The sequence below is a fragment of the Heterodontus francisci genome, chromosome 6, assembly GCF_036365525.1.
Source record: "Heterodontus francisci isolate sHetFra1 chromosome 6, sHetFra1.hap1, whole genome shotgun sequence".
Lineage (NCBI taxonomy): Eukaryota > Metazoa > Chordata > Chondrichthyes > Heterodontiformes > Heterodontidae > Heterodontus > Heterodontus francisci.
Window position 1 is genome coordinate 34,147,773 of NC_090376.1, and position 15,474 is coordinate 34,163,246.

General features: G+C 41.5%; 1 protein-coding gene across 4 annotated transcripts in view; it reads left to right on the plus strand.

The window, feature by feature from the left end:
• LOC137371237 (periostin-like) overlaps positions 1–15,474 on the plus strand; it is a 100,707-nt gene that overhangs the window by 55,093 nt on the left and 30,140 nt on the right. For all 4 annotated transcript variants that reach the window (XM_068033451.1, XM_068033452.1, XM_068033454.1 and 1 more), the window contains exons 10-15: positions 56–204; positions 4,684–4,820; positions 5,615–5,745; positions 9,633–9,763; positions 10,653–10,755; positions 14,936–15,003. In XM_068033451.1, coding sequence (XP_067889552.1) covers positions 56–204; positions 4,684–4,820; positions 5,615–5,745; positions 9,633–9,763; positions 10,653–10,755; positions 14,936–15,003 — 719 coding nt within the window. The remainder of the gene's footprint in view (positions 1–55; positions 205–4,683; positions 4,821–5,614; positions 5,746–9,632; positions 9,764–10,652; positions 10,756–14,935; positions 15,004–15,474) is intronic.

Consider the following 15,474-nt stretch of genomic DNA (forward strand, 5'->3'; position numbering starts at 1 on the left):
ATGGCCAATCAGACTATTCAGTTGTAAATGTATCTTTTCCTTTTCTATTTGACAGAGAACGTTATGGCACTTGATCAGCGATTACTGAAACTAATCCTGCAAAACCATATTCTGAAGCTGAAAGTGGTCCTCAATGAATTGTACAATGGGCAAAAGCTGGAGACATTGGGAGGAAATTTCCTCAGAGTTTTTATCTACCGCACTGTAAGTACACAAGGACGGAGTCTCCAGGTGTGTGCTCCTGGGGTAGATCCCTCATCTGCGAGGATACCGGTCTGAGGTGTAGTTGCCAGGATTTTCCATTATGATTTCCCAACACGCATACCCAGCAAGCAAAGCTCCCAAGACCGTCAAATTTAAAAAAAACCTTCTCGTTTAAATTTCACTTTTATTTCTTGTGTTTTTATGCAATATTTTTAAAATATAAAATGATGGAAGGGCAATTTTGAAGTAATACTGAATTTGGAATTTTTGAAGTTTTGTAACTCCATGGGCAGGATTTTTGGGCGCCGCCGAGGCCAGAAATAGAGGCAGACAGGGCCTGAAAAGTTTCCCGAGGCCGTTCCCAGCATCAGTCATTTTGACCAAGGCTGCTTTGGGAGCGGCAGGATTGCCCACCCCCACGAGGTTGGCAGCCAATTAGGCTCATTAAGAACCTTGTTCAAGGTAACTTAAGAAAGCTGACTGAGATTTTCCAGTCGGCCCTCAGTTCCCAACAGGACCGGGGGAGCGGGGTGCAGATCAACTGCCTGGACGTGTGCACATAGCTGCAGGATGGAATGCCAGCCCTCCAGACAGGCCCACAGGCCCTCCCTGCCTGCCTGGGTGAGGGTACAGCCAAAGGCTGTCCTGTAGAGGAATTCCCCACCCCCCCTCCTCACAGTGGTGGCCTGGCTGCTTTCTGTATTTTTTATTTAAATTTTTAAAAATATGGCTGAGAAGGTACCTTCATGTTGAAGCACCCTCTCAGTTACTTACTCTTTACCACAGCCTGCTGCTCCTGTCAAGCTGGAAGACCTCTGATTGGCCCTCCAGCTTCGAGCCCCTTGGCCACCCTTAATTAGACAGGGAACCTGTCTCCATGCCAGTTAAAGAGGGTTCAGGACCAGGAAACAGACCCGGCTCCTGTTTCCCTCCTCAAAAGTCCCCATCCCCATATTGCTCAAATAAGTTGCCAGATGTTGGGAACTAGTTACAAACAATAGAAGGCTGTTGGGAGGGGAAAAAATGAACTGGTGAAAGAATATACTGTTTTAGATCATCAAGGTGCCATTTTAGGTATAATTTCTAAAAATTGGAAAATGCTAAAAATGCACAGCAGGTTCATCAGCATCTATAACAGAAAAGACAGGCTATTATCCAGGTACAATAACCATTTTTAAGAACTGAAAACGGCAGGATAGAAGAAAAATAGGTAAGTTCTCTAAAAATCTGCTTAAGAGAAATACAGGAAATTGTAAAATAGAGTCATAGAGCGATACAGCACCGAAACAGGCCCTTCGGCCCACCGAGTCTGTTCCGACCCATTTATACTAATCCTACATTAATCCCATAATTTTCTCATTGAGAAAATGAAAAGAGAATAAAAGAATATGCAAATAGCTATGGTCTAGAAAGGGTCTGGGCAATGCCTGCAAAAAGTAAAAGGCAAGAAAATGGGGTGAAATGAAGGGATTTTTAAAAAAAATAACTTTCTGCTGATTCATGAAGTCTAAAACTTCAGTAGAAAATGCTGGGAATGCATAATAAATATTGGGTCAAAGCCATGCCACACACAGATCTGTATTCTGATGAAAAGTGTATGCCTCAAATATGAATGTACCTTCTGAGACCTCTCAACAGAGAAGAAGATGTAATTTCTCCAAGGTTTCCACCAACTTTCCATCACAGTTACGGTAGACAATTGAGGAAACACCCGTGAAAATGCAACCCTGAAATTTTTAAATATTCAGATGTAGAGAAAATAATTTGAAGCAACCAGTGCAAAATTCTGAAAGGAAGATCATGATTAACAAGTTTGATCAAGTTTTTGAGGGGACAGCAGATATGGCGGAGGGAGGAAATGCAGTAGGTATGGTGTACATGGACTTTCAGAAGTTCTTTGAGTTTTGGAGAAGATTAAGGGGAATGAAATTTAGTGGAAGGGTAGAAAATTGGATTAAAAACTGGGTAGAAGGGAGGAAACAAAGAAAAGGAGTTGACAGTAATGTCTTAAAATGGTTGGATGTGAGTAATTCTAGTTATGGTTACAGTGACTGTTAAGAGATTTAGTAAAACCATTCCATTGACCAAGTGACAGGTTTATTCTTTAAATGCCATATCAAAAAAGCCTCCAGAAACAAATCACAATAAAAATAGCAATGAATCAGAATCCATTGAATAGTATTATTTAATTATGAAAACTGTATTCCATAATATTCCAATCTTTCTTGGATATGGAGGAGGGATTAGAGAGTGGCATATATGACATCCTTATTCAAGAAAGGGTGTAAGGACAGTCTTAGCAACTACAGGAGTTTAACATCAGTGGTTGGTATGATTTTAGAAACAATTATCAGTGAAAATATCAGCAGACACTTAGTGAGGTTTGAGTTAATTAATGACAGCCAGCATGGATTTTTAAAAGGCAGATGATGCTTGACTAATCTAATTGAATTTTTTGATGAAGTAACAGAGAATCTTGATGAAGAGAATGCGGTTGGTGTTGTTTATATGGATTTTAAGAAAGTGTTTGATAAGGTACGACATAAAAGGCTGGTTGACAAAATTGAAGCTCATGGACTAGGATGATCAGTGTACAACTGGATAAAAATTTGGCTGAAGACAGAAAACAGCGAGTCGTAGTAAATGGTTATTTTTCAGACAGGAAGATGGCAGACCGTAGTGTTCCCCAAAGGTCAGTGCTGGGACCTCTTTTTTTTTACTATATATGAATGACTTGGATCTTGGAATACAGAGTAGAATCTCAAAATTTGCTGATAATACTAGATTTGGAGGTGTGACAAACAGTGAGGATGATATGAACCACCCGCAACAGGACATAGATAGGCTAGCAGAATGGGCAGAGAGGTGGCAGATGGAATTTAATACTTACAAGTATGAGGTGAAGCATTTTGGCAGAAGGAATAGGAAGAGGAAATACATACAGTTCTAAAGAGTGTACAGGAACAGAAGGACCTGGGGGTGCATGTGCATAGATCTTTGAAGGTGGCAGGACATATTGAGAGAGTGGTTAGTAAAGCATATGGGATCTTGGGCTTCATAAATAGGCGCATTGAGTACAAAAGCAGGAAAGTTACACTGAACCTTTATAAAGCTCTGGTTAGGCCCCAACTGGAGTATTGTGTCCTGGCCTGGTCACTGTACTTCAGGAAAGATGTGAAGGTCCTTGAGAGAGTACAGAGGAGATTTACTAGTATGGTTCCAGGGATGGGAGATTTTAGTTACAAGGTTAGGTTGGAAAAGCTGGGTTTGTTCTCTATAGAACAAAGGAGATTGAGGGGAGCTTTAATAGAAGTGTACAAGATTATAAGAGGCTTATTTAAGTTAGACAAGGAAAAACTGCTCCCATTAGCTAATGGTACAAGAACTAGGGGGCACAGATTGAAAGTTTTGAGCTAGAGATGCAGAGGGAACATTAGGAAGCACTTTGTCACGCAGTGGGTGGTAATGACCTGGAACTCGCTGCCCAGGAGGGTGGTGGAAGCAGAGACAATCAATGACTTCAAGAGGAAGTTGGATAGCCACTTGAGAGAAATAAACTTGCAGGTCTATTGAGATCGAGCAGGGGAGTGGGACTGATGGATAGTTCCGTGGAGAGCTAGCATGGACTTGAAGGGCCGAATGGACTCCTTCTGTGCCATAAATGATTCTATGACTCTACGGATCTAAAAAAAAGTACTTTACAGTTGTAACTTTTTTTAAAAATGGTGACATTAAGAGGCTTAAGGGCTCTAAATATATTCAAAGACTCATAATTCATGAGCCAGAAACACTTTCCTGGACGCCCATGGAACTTTTATGAATTTAGTTCTGTTGGTACGAAGGAAACATTTTTGGCAAGGTCATTTTTTACTTCATGAAAATCGTTAATAATTACTGGGAGCTGATTGAATTGTACGACTCAGAGCAGTATTGAAGTGAGGTTAATTACAACCTTTATTCCCCAGTCATATACTTTGCAGAGTCAGACTAGTTTCCGATGCTTAAAATGATTCAAGTAGGGATCTTGGCACGTTCACAATCCTTTTGATTTAAAAATGAAATGTGTGTGCTCCAATTTAGGGTAATAATGTTTTCAATTAATAAAATTGAAATAAAGCTTTTGAGAATAATGCTGTTTTCAGCCCATCAGATATGTGGCGCCTTTGCATTTGTTGCAGAGCAATGGCCTGTAAAAGGTTCACGAGAGATACATATTGTAACACTACTGATGAAACTGCCAAACATTACTGCTATTTCAACAAATTTACTTAAATATAAATCAAGTAGCAAAGTCTCAGAGCACATTGAAATAGCTTTTACTCTGTTAGTAATAATAAACCAAGGAAAATGTTAAGTCTTCCCTGATAAAAAAAAAACAATTCCTTCTAAGGTACTGAAGAATAAATAACTTTTTTTTGCAATAAGACCATGTTAACATTGTCAGGGTAATGAAATTAGTTTATATTTGCTTTCTGGCAGGCTGTTTGCATTGAGAATTCCTGCATGGTCAGAGGCAGCAAGGAGGGTAGAAACGGTGTAATTCACACGATCAGAAAGGTTATCATCCCTGCAGAGAAGTCAATGCTGCAAATTCTGAGAGATGATCCTCGCTTTAGGTAAGAATTAAGTTGTTCCAGTTGTTCCAGGGTTTGAGAAAGTCCTTTGTCACTTCATTATTTCATGGGAACCAATTGCTTCGGATGTTGCACTAACATTTGTACAAATGAACAAAGCAGAAAAACGCACACAATGTTCACGCGCACAGTGGTAGATTTTAACTTCTGGCTGGCTGACTAGCAGGGCTTGCCCGTTTCTGGCCCTCTGAGATGGCCTAACAAGCTGTTAAGATGGCAGCTCACTACCACCTTCTCAAGGACAATTGGGGATGGGCAATAAATATTGGCTTTATCAGTGATGCCCATATCCCTTGAATGAATAAAAAAAGCCTGCTGGATTTGGGTTGGTGTAATATCGGCTGGGCTGGAGTCTGCCAGTTGGCAGCAAGGGTTGGGGTTGATGATCACGGAATGGGGGAGTCCAGGGAGACAGTAGCTCAGGTGAATTTTGTGGGGCCCTGTGAAGCACTCCTACATAGAACCAGAAGAAATACCTCAGCTGGCATTACAAGGGAAGGGAAACTTGAACTATGCGACTGCACACACTCTCGTCAACTTACTGAATAGATTTCCACTTTAGTAAATTCTGACTGGGGTAATTCAGCAGGGAATAAAAGAATACAGAATTCTTGTGAATGCAGAAGAGATATGAGACTGTTCTGTTAGGGTCATCATCATGGATCTTCATATTAGAGTGAGCTAAATAGGATGAATACCCTTTTCCCATTTATATCTTCCTCATTTTTCTCCTGTCAATGAACTTGCACTAAAATTCTGATTATTTTTCTTATCAGCATATTCCTGACTCTGGCAGAATCTGCAGGTTTGACTGAACTGCTTACTGAAGGTGGAGACTGGACTTTATTTGTTCCAACAAATGATGTGTTTGAAAGCCTTTCATCAGACGAGCTAAAGGAGATGACAAGTAAGAAATCAAAGATTTAAGAATCCAATTGAAAGGTTTCAGATTTTAAAAAAAACATTGGGTTCTAAATTTAACACCGTTGCACCTATTTTATGGGCCTAGAATCGTTGCCACAATAACTAATTGAGTAATGCTGAGGTGCTGTCCTGAGAGTTCAGGCCACTGTTAATTTAGTCGGGACCTTTTTTTAGGTGGCCTAGATGGTAACCTGAAATGAGCACAGGCCTAATTTCAATATTGGAATGAGGTGCCAGCCCTCAAGCCAGACCTAGACTCCTAAGTTTGTTTACTCTAATTGGAATCTGCAATGCACCGGTCTTGAGCATCTTGACCAGTGGTCCTTTGAAGGGACAATTGGAGGCTATTCAAACAAAGGTGTTAAAAATTTAAACAAATGTTACTTTTTGTGTAGCCCGAAGAAGCAGGCGTGCTCTTCATGGCTCCATAAAACAAATATGGGCCACTACCTGCTTGCCCTTCCCCATCCCCCCTCCCCTACCCCTGCTCCCGATTACTCCCCTCAGACTTAACTCTGGGACATTATGTGGAATGAATTAATTGGCTGCTGGAGCTTGCCTGATCTGTTTTGATCATTCTTTATTTTGGTCCTTGGGTCTATCTGTCACTGCATGCCTCTGGAATTGCATACTGTTCGGGGCACAAAGGAATTTCCTCCCCATTTTCTTTTATTTTTATGGCTCTGTTAAAGTGCAGAGGCATATTGATATTTATTCCCATAGATATAGTTAACTTCCTGTATATTACTAAAATGTTACCTTGGTTTAGTTGATGGCGCTTATGGTCTGTGTTAAAATACTGTGGGTTCAAGCTTCAGTACAGATTTAAGTATGTAATGTCGGCAGTAACCTAAGTGCAGTGCTGAAGGAGAGCGACATGGTCAGAGAGATGTGAAAATGAGACTCTATCTACATTCTCGAGTCTTGAGTGCACATAAAAGATCCTGTAATACTATTTGGAAACAAAGTAGGGCAGCCTGCTGGCCAGAATTCATTCCTTGACCAAAGTCAGATTACTTCTTCATTCATCTGATGTACTGGACATTCCTTCCTCAACCAAAAACACATTATTTGCCGATTCATTTGTTCTTGGGATGTGTCACTGGCAACGCCAGCATTTATTGCCCATCCCCTAATTGCCCTTGAACTAAATGGCTTGCTAGGCCATTTCAGAGTCAACCACATTAACCACATTGCTGTGCCACTGAAGTCACCTGTAGGCGAGACCAGGTAAGGACAGCAGATTTCTTCCCCTGAAGAGCATTAGTGAACCAAATGGGCTTTTACAACAAACAAGTAGTTTCACAATTATTATTAACAAGACTAGCATTTTATTCCATCTTTATCAATTAATTGAATTTAAAGTCCTCTGGATTACTAGTCTAGTTACATCACCACTATGCTATTGTTCCCCTATAGATTCATTTGTTCTCTGCGTGGAAACTGACTTTTGCATTTGCCTACATAACAATAGTCACTGCATTGCAGAAATACTGTCTGTAAAGTGCTTCAGAACCTCTTGAGAACATGATAAGGAGCTGCTTAATATAAGTTCTTGTGGTTTCATATATTTCTCTAAAAATAATAATTTAAATACACTGGCAGTTTAAAGTCACAGAGGAGTGCTTTTTATTTCAAGAATGGAGAAAAATTAAGGACAATTTTTGTTTGACCAATTCCCCTTTCGCACTGATTAAAAGGTGGAGATGGATAAAAATTGTGAAATAACATTTTCCAGTCACTGGCCATTTTCAAGCTGGTCTCAAAATGGGCACCTATTGCTCCCATCTCCCCCACCCACTCAGTTACCCCCGCCCTCACTTCCTGGGATTGCCTCTGCTCCCCTCCAGTGACTGCACAGTTACAAGCAGAAATCAGGAAGTTGCTGTTGAAGTTGCCCTGCTCTTCCAGAAGCTTCGCTCTACTGGTATCTCGCCCAAAGACTTGGCATTGAAATATGTGGAATGTGTGAAGTTACTGTATTTACCCACTAGATGGCCACTAAACTCTCCAGAAAACGTTTAGGTCTAGTCCATTCTAGTGCAAGTGCATTTTGAACGGTGTGGTGAGACATATTTATTACCGAACATCCCCTCTGGCACGGAAAACTAACTTTTACAAGTGAGGAGTCACGTTCCTTCAGAGTTTAATTATTGTTGGAATTTTTTTTTTAAATGGGCTTTTCTTTCTTTTATCTCTTTTTTAATCCCATCTTTCTTTTTCTCTTTACTTCACTTTCTGTGTAACATTGGCCTGAATTTTACACCCTGCCCAAAGAGCAAGATGGTGGTGGCGGGGGCATAAAATGGAGCGGGAAGCTTGGGGTGCCCTTCCCAACCTGCTCCTAACTCCGCTGCCACTTTACGCAGAGCAGTGGCAGCGAAAAACGGTCTGCCCGCCCCAGGCCTATCAAGGCCCTTAAGTGGTCACTTAACGGCCACTTAAGAGCCTCTGCCCGCCGCCACAGGGATTTTACCTGTGGCCGGTCAGAGGCCCAGGCCAGAGAGCAGCTGCCTGACAAAAGCAGCCAGCTTTCTGATGGCCGGGGGGGAGGCACGATCATGATCAGGCACCCTGTGCCCAATTGAGGGCTGCCCCCACTACCCCAACTACCCCCAACACCCAACACACCCTCCCCCCATCCTCCCAATCAACTACCCTTGCCTCGCCAGGGCCCGACTGATTACCCCCGGCGAAGGCCCTAAAACTTACTGTTGTTCCGGGGCTCGCTGACATCTTCTTTCTGATGGCTGGTTTGCCGTCCCAGCACTGGCCACCGCTCTCAGTGGCACTGCTGGGACTAAAAGCTGCCGGCCCTCTGATTGGCCGGCAGCTCCATTCAGCAGGACTTCCTGCCTCAATGAGGTGGAAGTCCCACCTCAGACCAAATATGTGCTTGGGGGCCACAAAATGTGGTCTGGATCCCCAAGCAAGGCAGAGGTGGGTTCACCACCGACTTTTCAGTCAGTGGACAGAAAAATTCCAGCCATTGGCGTTGAATTACATATTCTAACTAACACTTCCTGATTTAGACTCTGCACAGCTCATTATGAATTCTTCAATCTGATTGTTTAAGGGGACAGGCAGTTGCTTGCCCTGTTCATCGAGATCCCAGATCCTGAGTCGAGAGCGTCATACTGAAGTGGATTCCTAATTGCACAACTTCCAGGGAACAGTCCTTATAAAGTTTGTGGGCAAGTGTAAGTGTGATGAACAGCTAGCACCATTCATTAGCCACTGACCACAAAATCCAGGCCATTGTCTTTTAACTGGCAAGATCAACAGAGTCTGGGCAACAACTACAATAACTTCTATTTATATAGCACCTTTAAAGTAATATAATGTTCCAATGCACATATAGGAGCCTTATCAAACACAATTTGATAATAAGCCGTGTAAGGAACTATTTGGGCAAATAACCATAAGCTTGGTCAAAGAAGTAGGTGGGGAGAGAGGTAGGAAGATTTAGAGAGGGGATTCCAGAGATTAGGACCTTGGCAGCTGAAGATACAGCAGTCAATGATAGACTGATTAAAATTGGGGATACTCAAGAGGCCAGAATTGGAGTAGTGCAGGTATCTTGGAGGGTTGTACGGCTGGAGGAGATTACAGAGATAGGAAGGGGCCAGGCCATAGCGGATTTGAAAACAAGGATGACATTTTTTTTTAATTGAGCCCTTGCCTAACTGAGAGCCAATATAGTTCAGTGAGCAAAGGGAGAATGGGTGATGAGAACTTGGTGCAAGTAGGACATGGGCAGCAGAGTTTTGAATGATCTCATGTTTATGGGCTTTCCTGCTTCGAATGAGGAAATTATCAGAAATTTATGTGAAGAGAAGATCAACCTGAAAATTGCTATTTATTTTACAGGTGATAAAAATACTCTCAGGCACATCCTCCTGTACCACCTCCTCAAAGGCGTTTATGTCGGAGGTGGTGTTGAATATGGAGTCACCAATATACTGAAATCATACCAGGGCAGTAGAGTTATGATCAAATTGGTAAGTTTCACCTCTGTCCCTTGACTAGATATACCTTTCAATCCAGTTTACTTAAAGCTGACATATTTCACAACATGCATGTTCCAATCCTTGTTATACATTGGGAAAAGATGTTATTACCCCAAATTAACACTTAAATATTCCAATTCTAGGCATCTGGATCTATTGTAAAAGTAATTAGCTGACCAAAAACTTACCTGAATTCTATCATGATGGGGAAATTTTAGCAAGGAAACATGGGCAAGTTTTTTACTGGAATAAATGATAATATACACCTTGACCGAGCATATGTCCTTAACACATGGAACATCTAACCTTTTTTGAGTCACCACATAGTGAACTGTTTCATGTCCTTCAGCAAGTTAATAACAAGCTGAAAGCATTGACTATTTACTGTACAACAATTCCATCAATGTGGAACACTCAGTATTTCACTTAAGTGGCCATTATTCACGTGTGAGCCTCGACAATGAACGCCAACATTCTTTATAACTTGGTGAGAAAGGAAAGGTGGGAATTTGCAGCCAAACGCCCCCCACTTTCCCCCTCTTTGTTTACCAGTATTTGTTGACAGGGATTACTGAGTGAGAACTCTGGGCTATTTGTCCTCCATGGTTCGGAGGTTCTGTAAACACATGCAGCACTCAACTGCTATCCTGGCGGGGATCAGCACAGACTGAGGATTAAACCTGAGACCTTTGTGGTTTGTAGGCTACTCAATGGGTAAAATCACTGAACCATTAGAGGAAACTTACTTAACTTTAAAAATGAAACCAAGAAAGATCATCATTCACAAATTAAAAGTACATGGGTCATCTATTGTAAAGAAAACAGATTATTGATTATAGGCAGAGAGTGCACTCAAGTCATCAATCCTCTTTGCTTTCAGGTGAACAACACAATGTTAGTAAATAACGTGAAGTCCAAGGAATCTGATCTCATGGCAAACAATGGTGTTATTCATGTGGTTAATTCCTTACTCTTTCCAAAAGGTAAGCTTTCTGTTTTCTCAATAATGATTGATAGCACCACTTCCAATTTTGCAATCAGTGAAACCTGAAAGGAATCATTGCGAAATGGATCCTTTGAATCTCTCTGCTGTTTGTCCATCTGTTCATGTGTGTTTCAGAACAGTCGTGGAACTGCATCAGAAGAACTCCTGAGGAAATTCCCAATCAGCCGCAGTAACCTTGGTGGTAGATTGCCACAAATCCACTTTACATGCTTTATCTGTGATTTTCTTTCTGATCACCTGTGCTACTGAGGTGGGAGGAGTGCACTGTTTGTTCTAGTTCCACTTCTCCACAGGTCACAACATATATTTAAATGTTTTTTAAACGGACAAATCCCTTGAGGAATATAAAGACAGTAGAAAGGAACTTAAGCAAGGAGTCAGGAGGGCTAAAAGGGGTCATGAAAAGTCATTGGCAAATAGAATTAAGGAAAATCCCAAGGCTTTTTATACTTATATAAAGAGCAAGAGGGTAACTAGGGAAAAGGTTGGCCCACTCAAGGACAGAGAAGGGGATCTATGTGAATCTAGGAGCCAGAGGAACTGGGTGAGGTACTAAATGAGTACTTTGCATCAGTATTCACCAAAGAGAAGGACTTGGTAGATGATAAGCCTAGGGAAGGGAATGTAGATAGTCTCAGTCATCTCATTATCGAAAAGGAGGAGGTGTTGGGTGTATTGCAAAGCATTAAGGTAGATAAGTCCCCAGGGCCTGATGGGATCTACCCCAGAATATTGAGGGAGGCAAGGGAAGAAATTGCTGGGGCCTTGACAGAAATCTTTGCATCCTCATTGGCTACAGGTGAGGTCCCAGAGGACTGGAGAATAGCCAATGTTGTTCCTTTGTTTAAGAAGGGTAGCAAGGATAATCCAGGAAATTATAGGCCGGTGAGCCTTACGTCAGTGGTAGGGAAATTATTAGATAGGATTCTTCGGGACAGGATTTACTCCCATTTGGAAACAAACAAACTTATTAGCGAGAGGCAGCATGGTTTTGTGAAGGGGAGGTCGTGTCTCGCTAATTTGATTGAGTTTTTTGAGGAAGTGACAAAGATGATTGATGAAGGAAGGGCAGTGGAAGTTATCTATATGGACTTCAGTAAAGCCTTTGACAAGGTCCCTCATGGCAGACTGGTACAAAAGGTGAAGTCACATGCGATCAGAGGTGAGCTGGCAAGATGGATACAGAACTGGCTCAGTCATAGAAGACAGAGGGTAGCAGTGGAAGGGTGCTTTTCTGAATGGAGGGATGTGACTAGTGGTGTTCCGTAGGGATCAGTGCTGGGACCTTTGCTGTTTGTAGTATATATAAATGATTTGGAGGAAAATGTAGCTGGTCTGATTAGTAAGTTTGCGGATGACACAAAGGTTGGTGGAGTTGCGGATAGTGATGAGGATTGTCAGAGGATACAGCAGGATATAGATCGGTTGGAGACTTGGGCGGAGAAATGGCAGATGGAGTTTAATCCGGACAAATGTGAGGTAATGCATTTTGGAAGGTCTAATGCAAGTGGGAAGTGTACAGTAAATGGCAGAACCCTTAGGAGTATTGACAGGCAGAGAGATCTGGGCGTACAGGTCCACAGGTCACTGAAAGTGGCAACGCAGGTGGATAAGGTAGTCAAGAAGGCATACGGCATGCTTGCCTTCATTGGTTGGAGCATAGAGTATAAAAATTGGCAAGTCATGCAGCTGTACAGAACTTTAGTTAGGCCACACTTAGAATATTGCGTGCAATTCTGGTCGCCACACTACCAGAAGGACGTGGTGGCTTTGGAGAGGGTACAGAAGAGGTTTACCAGGATGTTGCCTGGGCTGGAGGGCATTAGCTATGAGGAGAGGTTGGATAAACTCGGATTGTTTTCACTGGAACGACGGAGATGGAGGGGTGACATGATAGACGTTTACAAAGTTATGAGCGGCATGGACAGAGTGGATAGTCAGAAGCTTTTTCCCAGGGTGGAAGAGTCAGTTACTAGGGGACATAGGTTTAAGGTGAAAGGGGCAAAGTTTAGAGGGGATGTGCGAGGCAAGTTCTTTACACAGAGGGTGGTGAGTGCCTGGAACTTGCTGCCGGGAGAGGTGGTGGAAGTAGGTACGATAGCGACGTTTAAGAGGCATCTTGACAAATACATAAATAGGATGGGAATGGAGGGATACGGTCCCCGGAAGTGCAGAAGGCTTTAGTTTAGGCAGGCATCAAGATCGACGCAGGCTTGGAGGGCCGAATGGCCTGTTCCTGTGCTGCACTGTTCTTTGTTTGTTGTTTTCCCACTTACTGATATGGCCAACCGTAGACTCTATTTTTATCCCAGAATAAAACACACCAACCAGGTTTCTTTAATAAACAACAAACTTAGCAGTTTATTATAAAAACAAGTCTTAATCAGCAATGAAGCAAAGCATAAACACACGATCAAAATATAAATGTTCCCTTTTTACCTTAGTGCCTCACACATACACACACACATACGCACATACACCAGTTAACCAGAAAAAAGGGATTTTTGTTTTCAGAGCTCTATTACAGACAACAAAAACATTTGGGCTGAATACATGCTCATTCTTGAAGAAACAGCTGATGAGATATGTTGTGTTCCAAAACTGGTATACAGTCTGGCCTCCAAGTACACATAGGTGAGTCACTGGGAGCTTTTAGAACAGTTCTTTTCAGGGGGCATTGAGATTAATTTAGCAGGCTTTTCTTCAAAGACAGAAGACAAGATGAGTTGACACAGTGGACTTCTCAGGGTCTTTTGGAGAGTTGCTGGAAAGTGAGCTGCGTGTTGGTCTTCTCTCCTTCCTTGGGAATTCTCTTCTCTCCTTGGAAGTTCTCTCCTCTCCTTGGAAGTTCTCTCCCTTTTTATATATTCAACCCTAACTCAAAACAATTCAAAAGTGAAACCGACAAGAGGAGGTCAGCCTTTTGACCTACATCAGTCTTGACCTGTCACTTCTTTGTAAACAACTTCTCCAGGTATCCAAAGTTCTCTGTTGTTTATTGAGCTAGAAATCAGGTGGTTTCCCGGAAAGGCTTATTTTCCTCACAAGACCTCTCAGTGCCCCTTTTAAAAAAGTCAAGTGGCCTTTACATGATCCCCTTTGAAAGCCCCAAAAGTTAACATTTCTTCAATCTTCCAAAAATGAATCCTCATAAAATATATTGAATAAAACACCAGCAGCTGATTCGGAGAACCCCAGAGGAAATTTTCGGTTGCCTTAACATGGGTGAGGTTTCACAAACTGTTTGACTGCTATGGACACAAATCCAGTATGCCATTTCTGGCTGTTCCTATTCAACAAATATATTTTTGCAAGTTTCAATCTGTTAAAATATGTTTTTTGCCAACATGATAACAGGTACTACTCTCTCCAAAATGTGTGAAGGGTTTGAGATATTTCAATGATGGAATTTTTCATAATGCAGATTTCATAATGGTATGAATGCAAGAATTTGTTTCCTGTTCCCTTTCTCTGGACAAAGAGTCTTATGTACTTAAGCTATCTGGACAATTGTTCAGCCTGTTTATGTTCCACTTTGTGTGAGATGAGCTCATGCCACCACCACATGGATCTCACCACAATCCAGCTTCTTTCTGAATTAATATGGATTAATCCACGATTTATTACCAAAATACAAAGGGCCATTTTTGTCTAGTGAGCCTGAACAGTGAATGTTGATATTCTACTCAATCAAAAGGGGGAATCATATTCTCGCTCAACCCCGACAGCTACACATGCACACTAATAGGATGTTGATTAACAATCAGGAAAAGGAAGCATGGCTGATATTTTCCCTGCTTCAGTCAAAGGCTGCAAAGGCTAATTGTAGATCCCTACTGTCACCTGAGCTACCTCAGCCCCAAGATTGAACCTGACAGCCTCCTGCTCTGTATGGCTCTGCACAACACAAAATAGCGACTAGCAGCTGGATGAGCTTATCAAGTTTTTTAGTACTTTACTGTGGCACATGCAAACTTTGGTAAGGGTTACATGGCTGGACAGTATTGTTTGACATAATTCACCATTGTGTTTTAATAACCAATTATGAATGCTGCTTGGGTCTTAATTATTAATGTAACTGATTATTAAAGTGTCACAATATTGAATGTTTATATACATTAAGGTCATGTCGTTAAATTTTTAATCCATTTCAACAGATCTTCCTGTGGGAAATGACTATTTGTACAGAATTCTTACAAAAATAATCAAGTACATTCAGTTTAAGGTAAGTTTCTTTTAACTTAAAATTAGAATGTCAAAACATTTGAGCCAATACATGTATTACATAACATTTTGAATTATTCCTAATAAATACTGCTTAAATAAATGATATGTAACAATCAATATCATTAGAGGGAGGGTGAGCAACAAAGTCACAAGTATTTTATGGCTAGTTCCTTGGGTGGAGGTATTGATGAAATCTTTATGCTGACAAGAAAGAATTCTCTTTACAAGACACACTTAAAATATATTTTTACATTAATTTATGTTTTTAGATTTCTAGTATAAAAAAATCCCTACAATCCCCAGGATATTAGCATGGTGATACAATGAGCTGGATTTTTCCATCAGCAGCGAAGCGACGGTGCACGCTGCTGGCGTCGAATAAAGCTACCCACAAAGATCTAGCAATTTCTGTAGTTTGAATTTTCCCTCTCCTGACGTTAGTTTGAATCTGGCACCAAGTCAAGGGGCT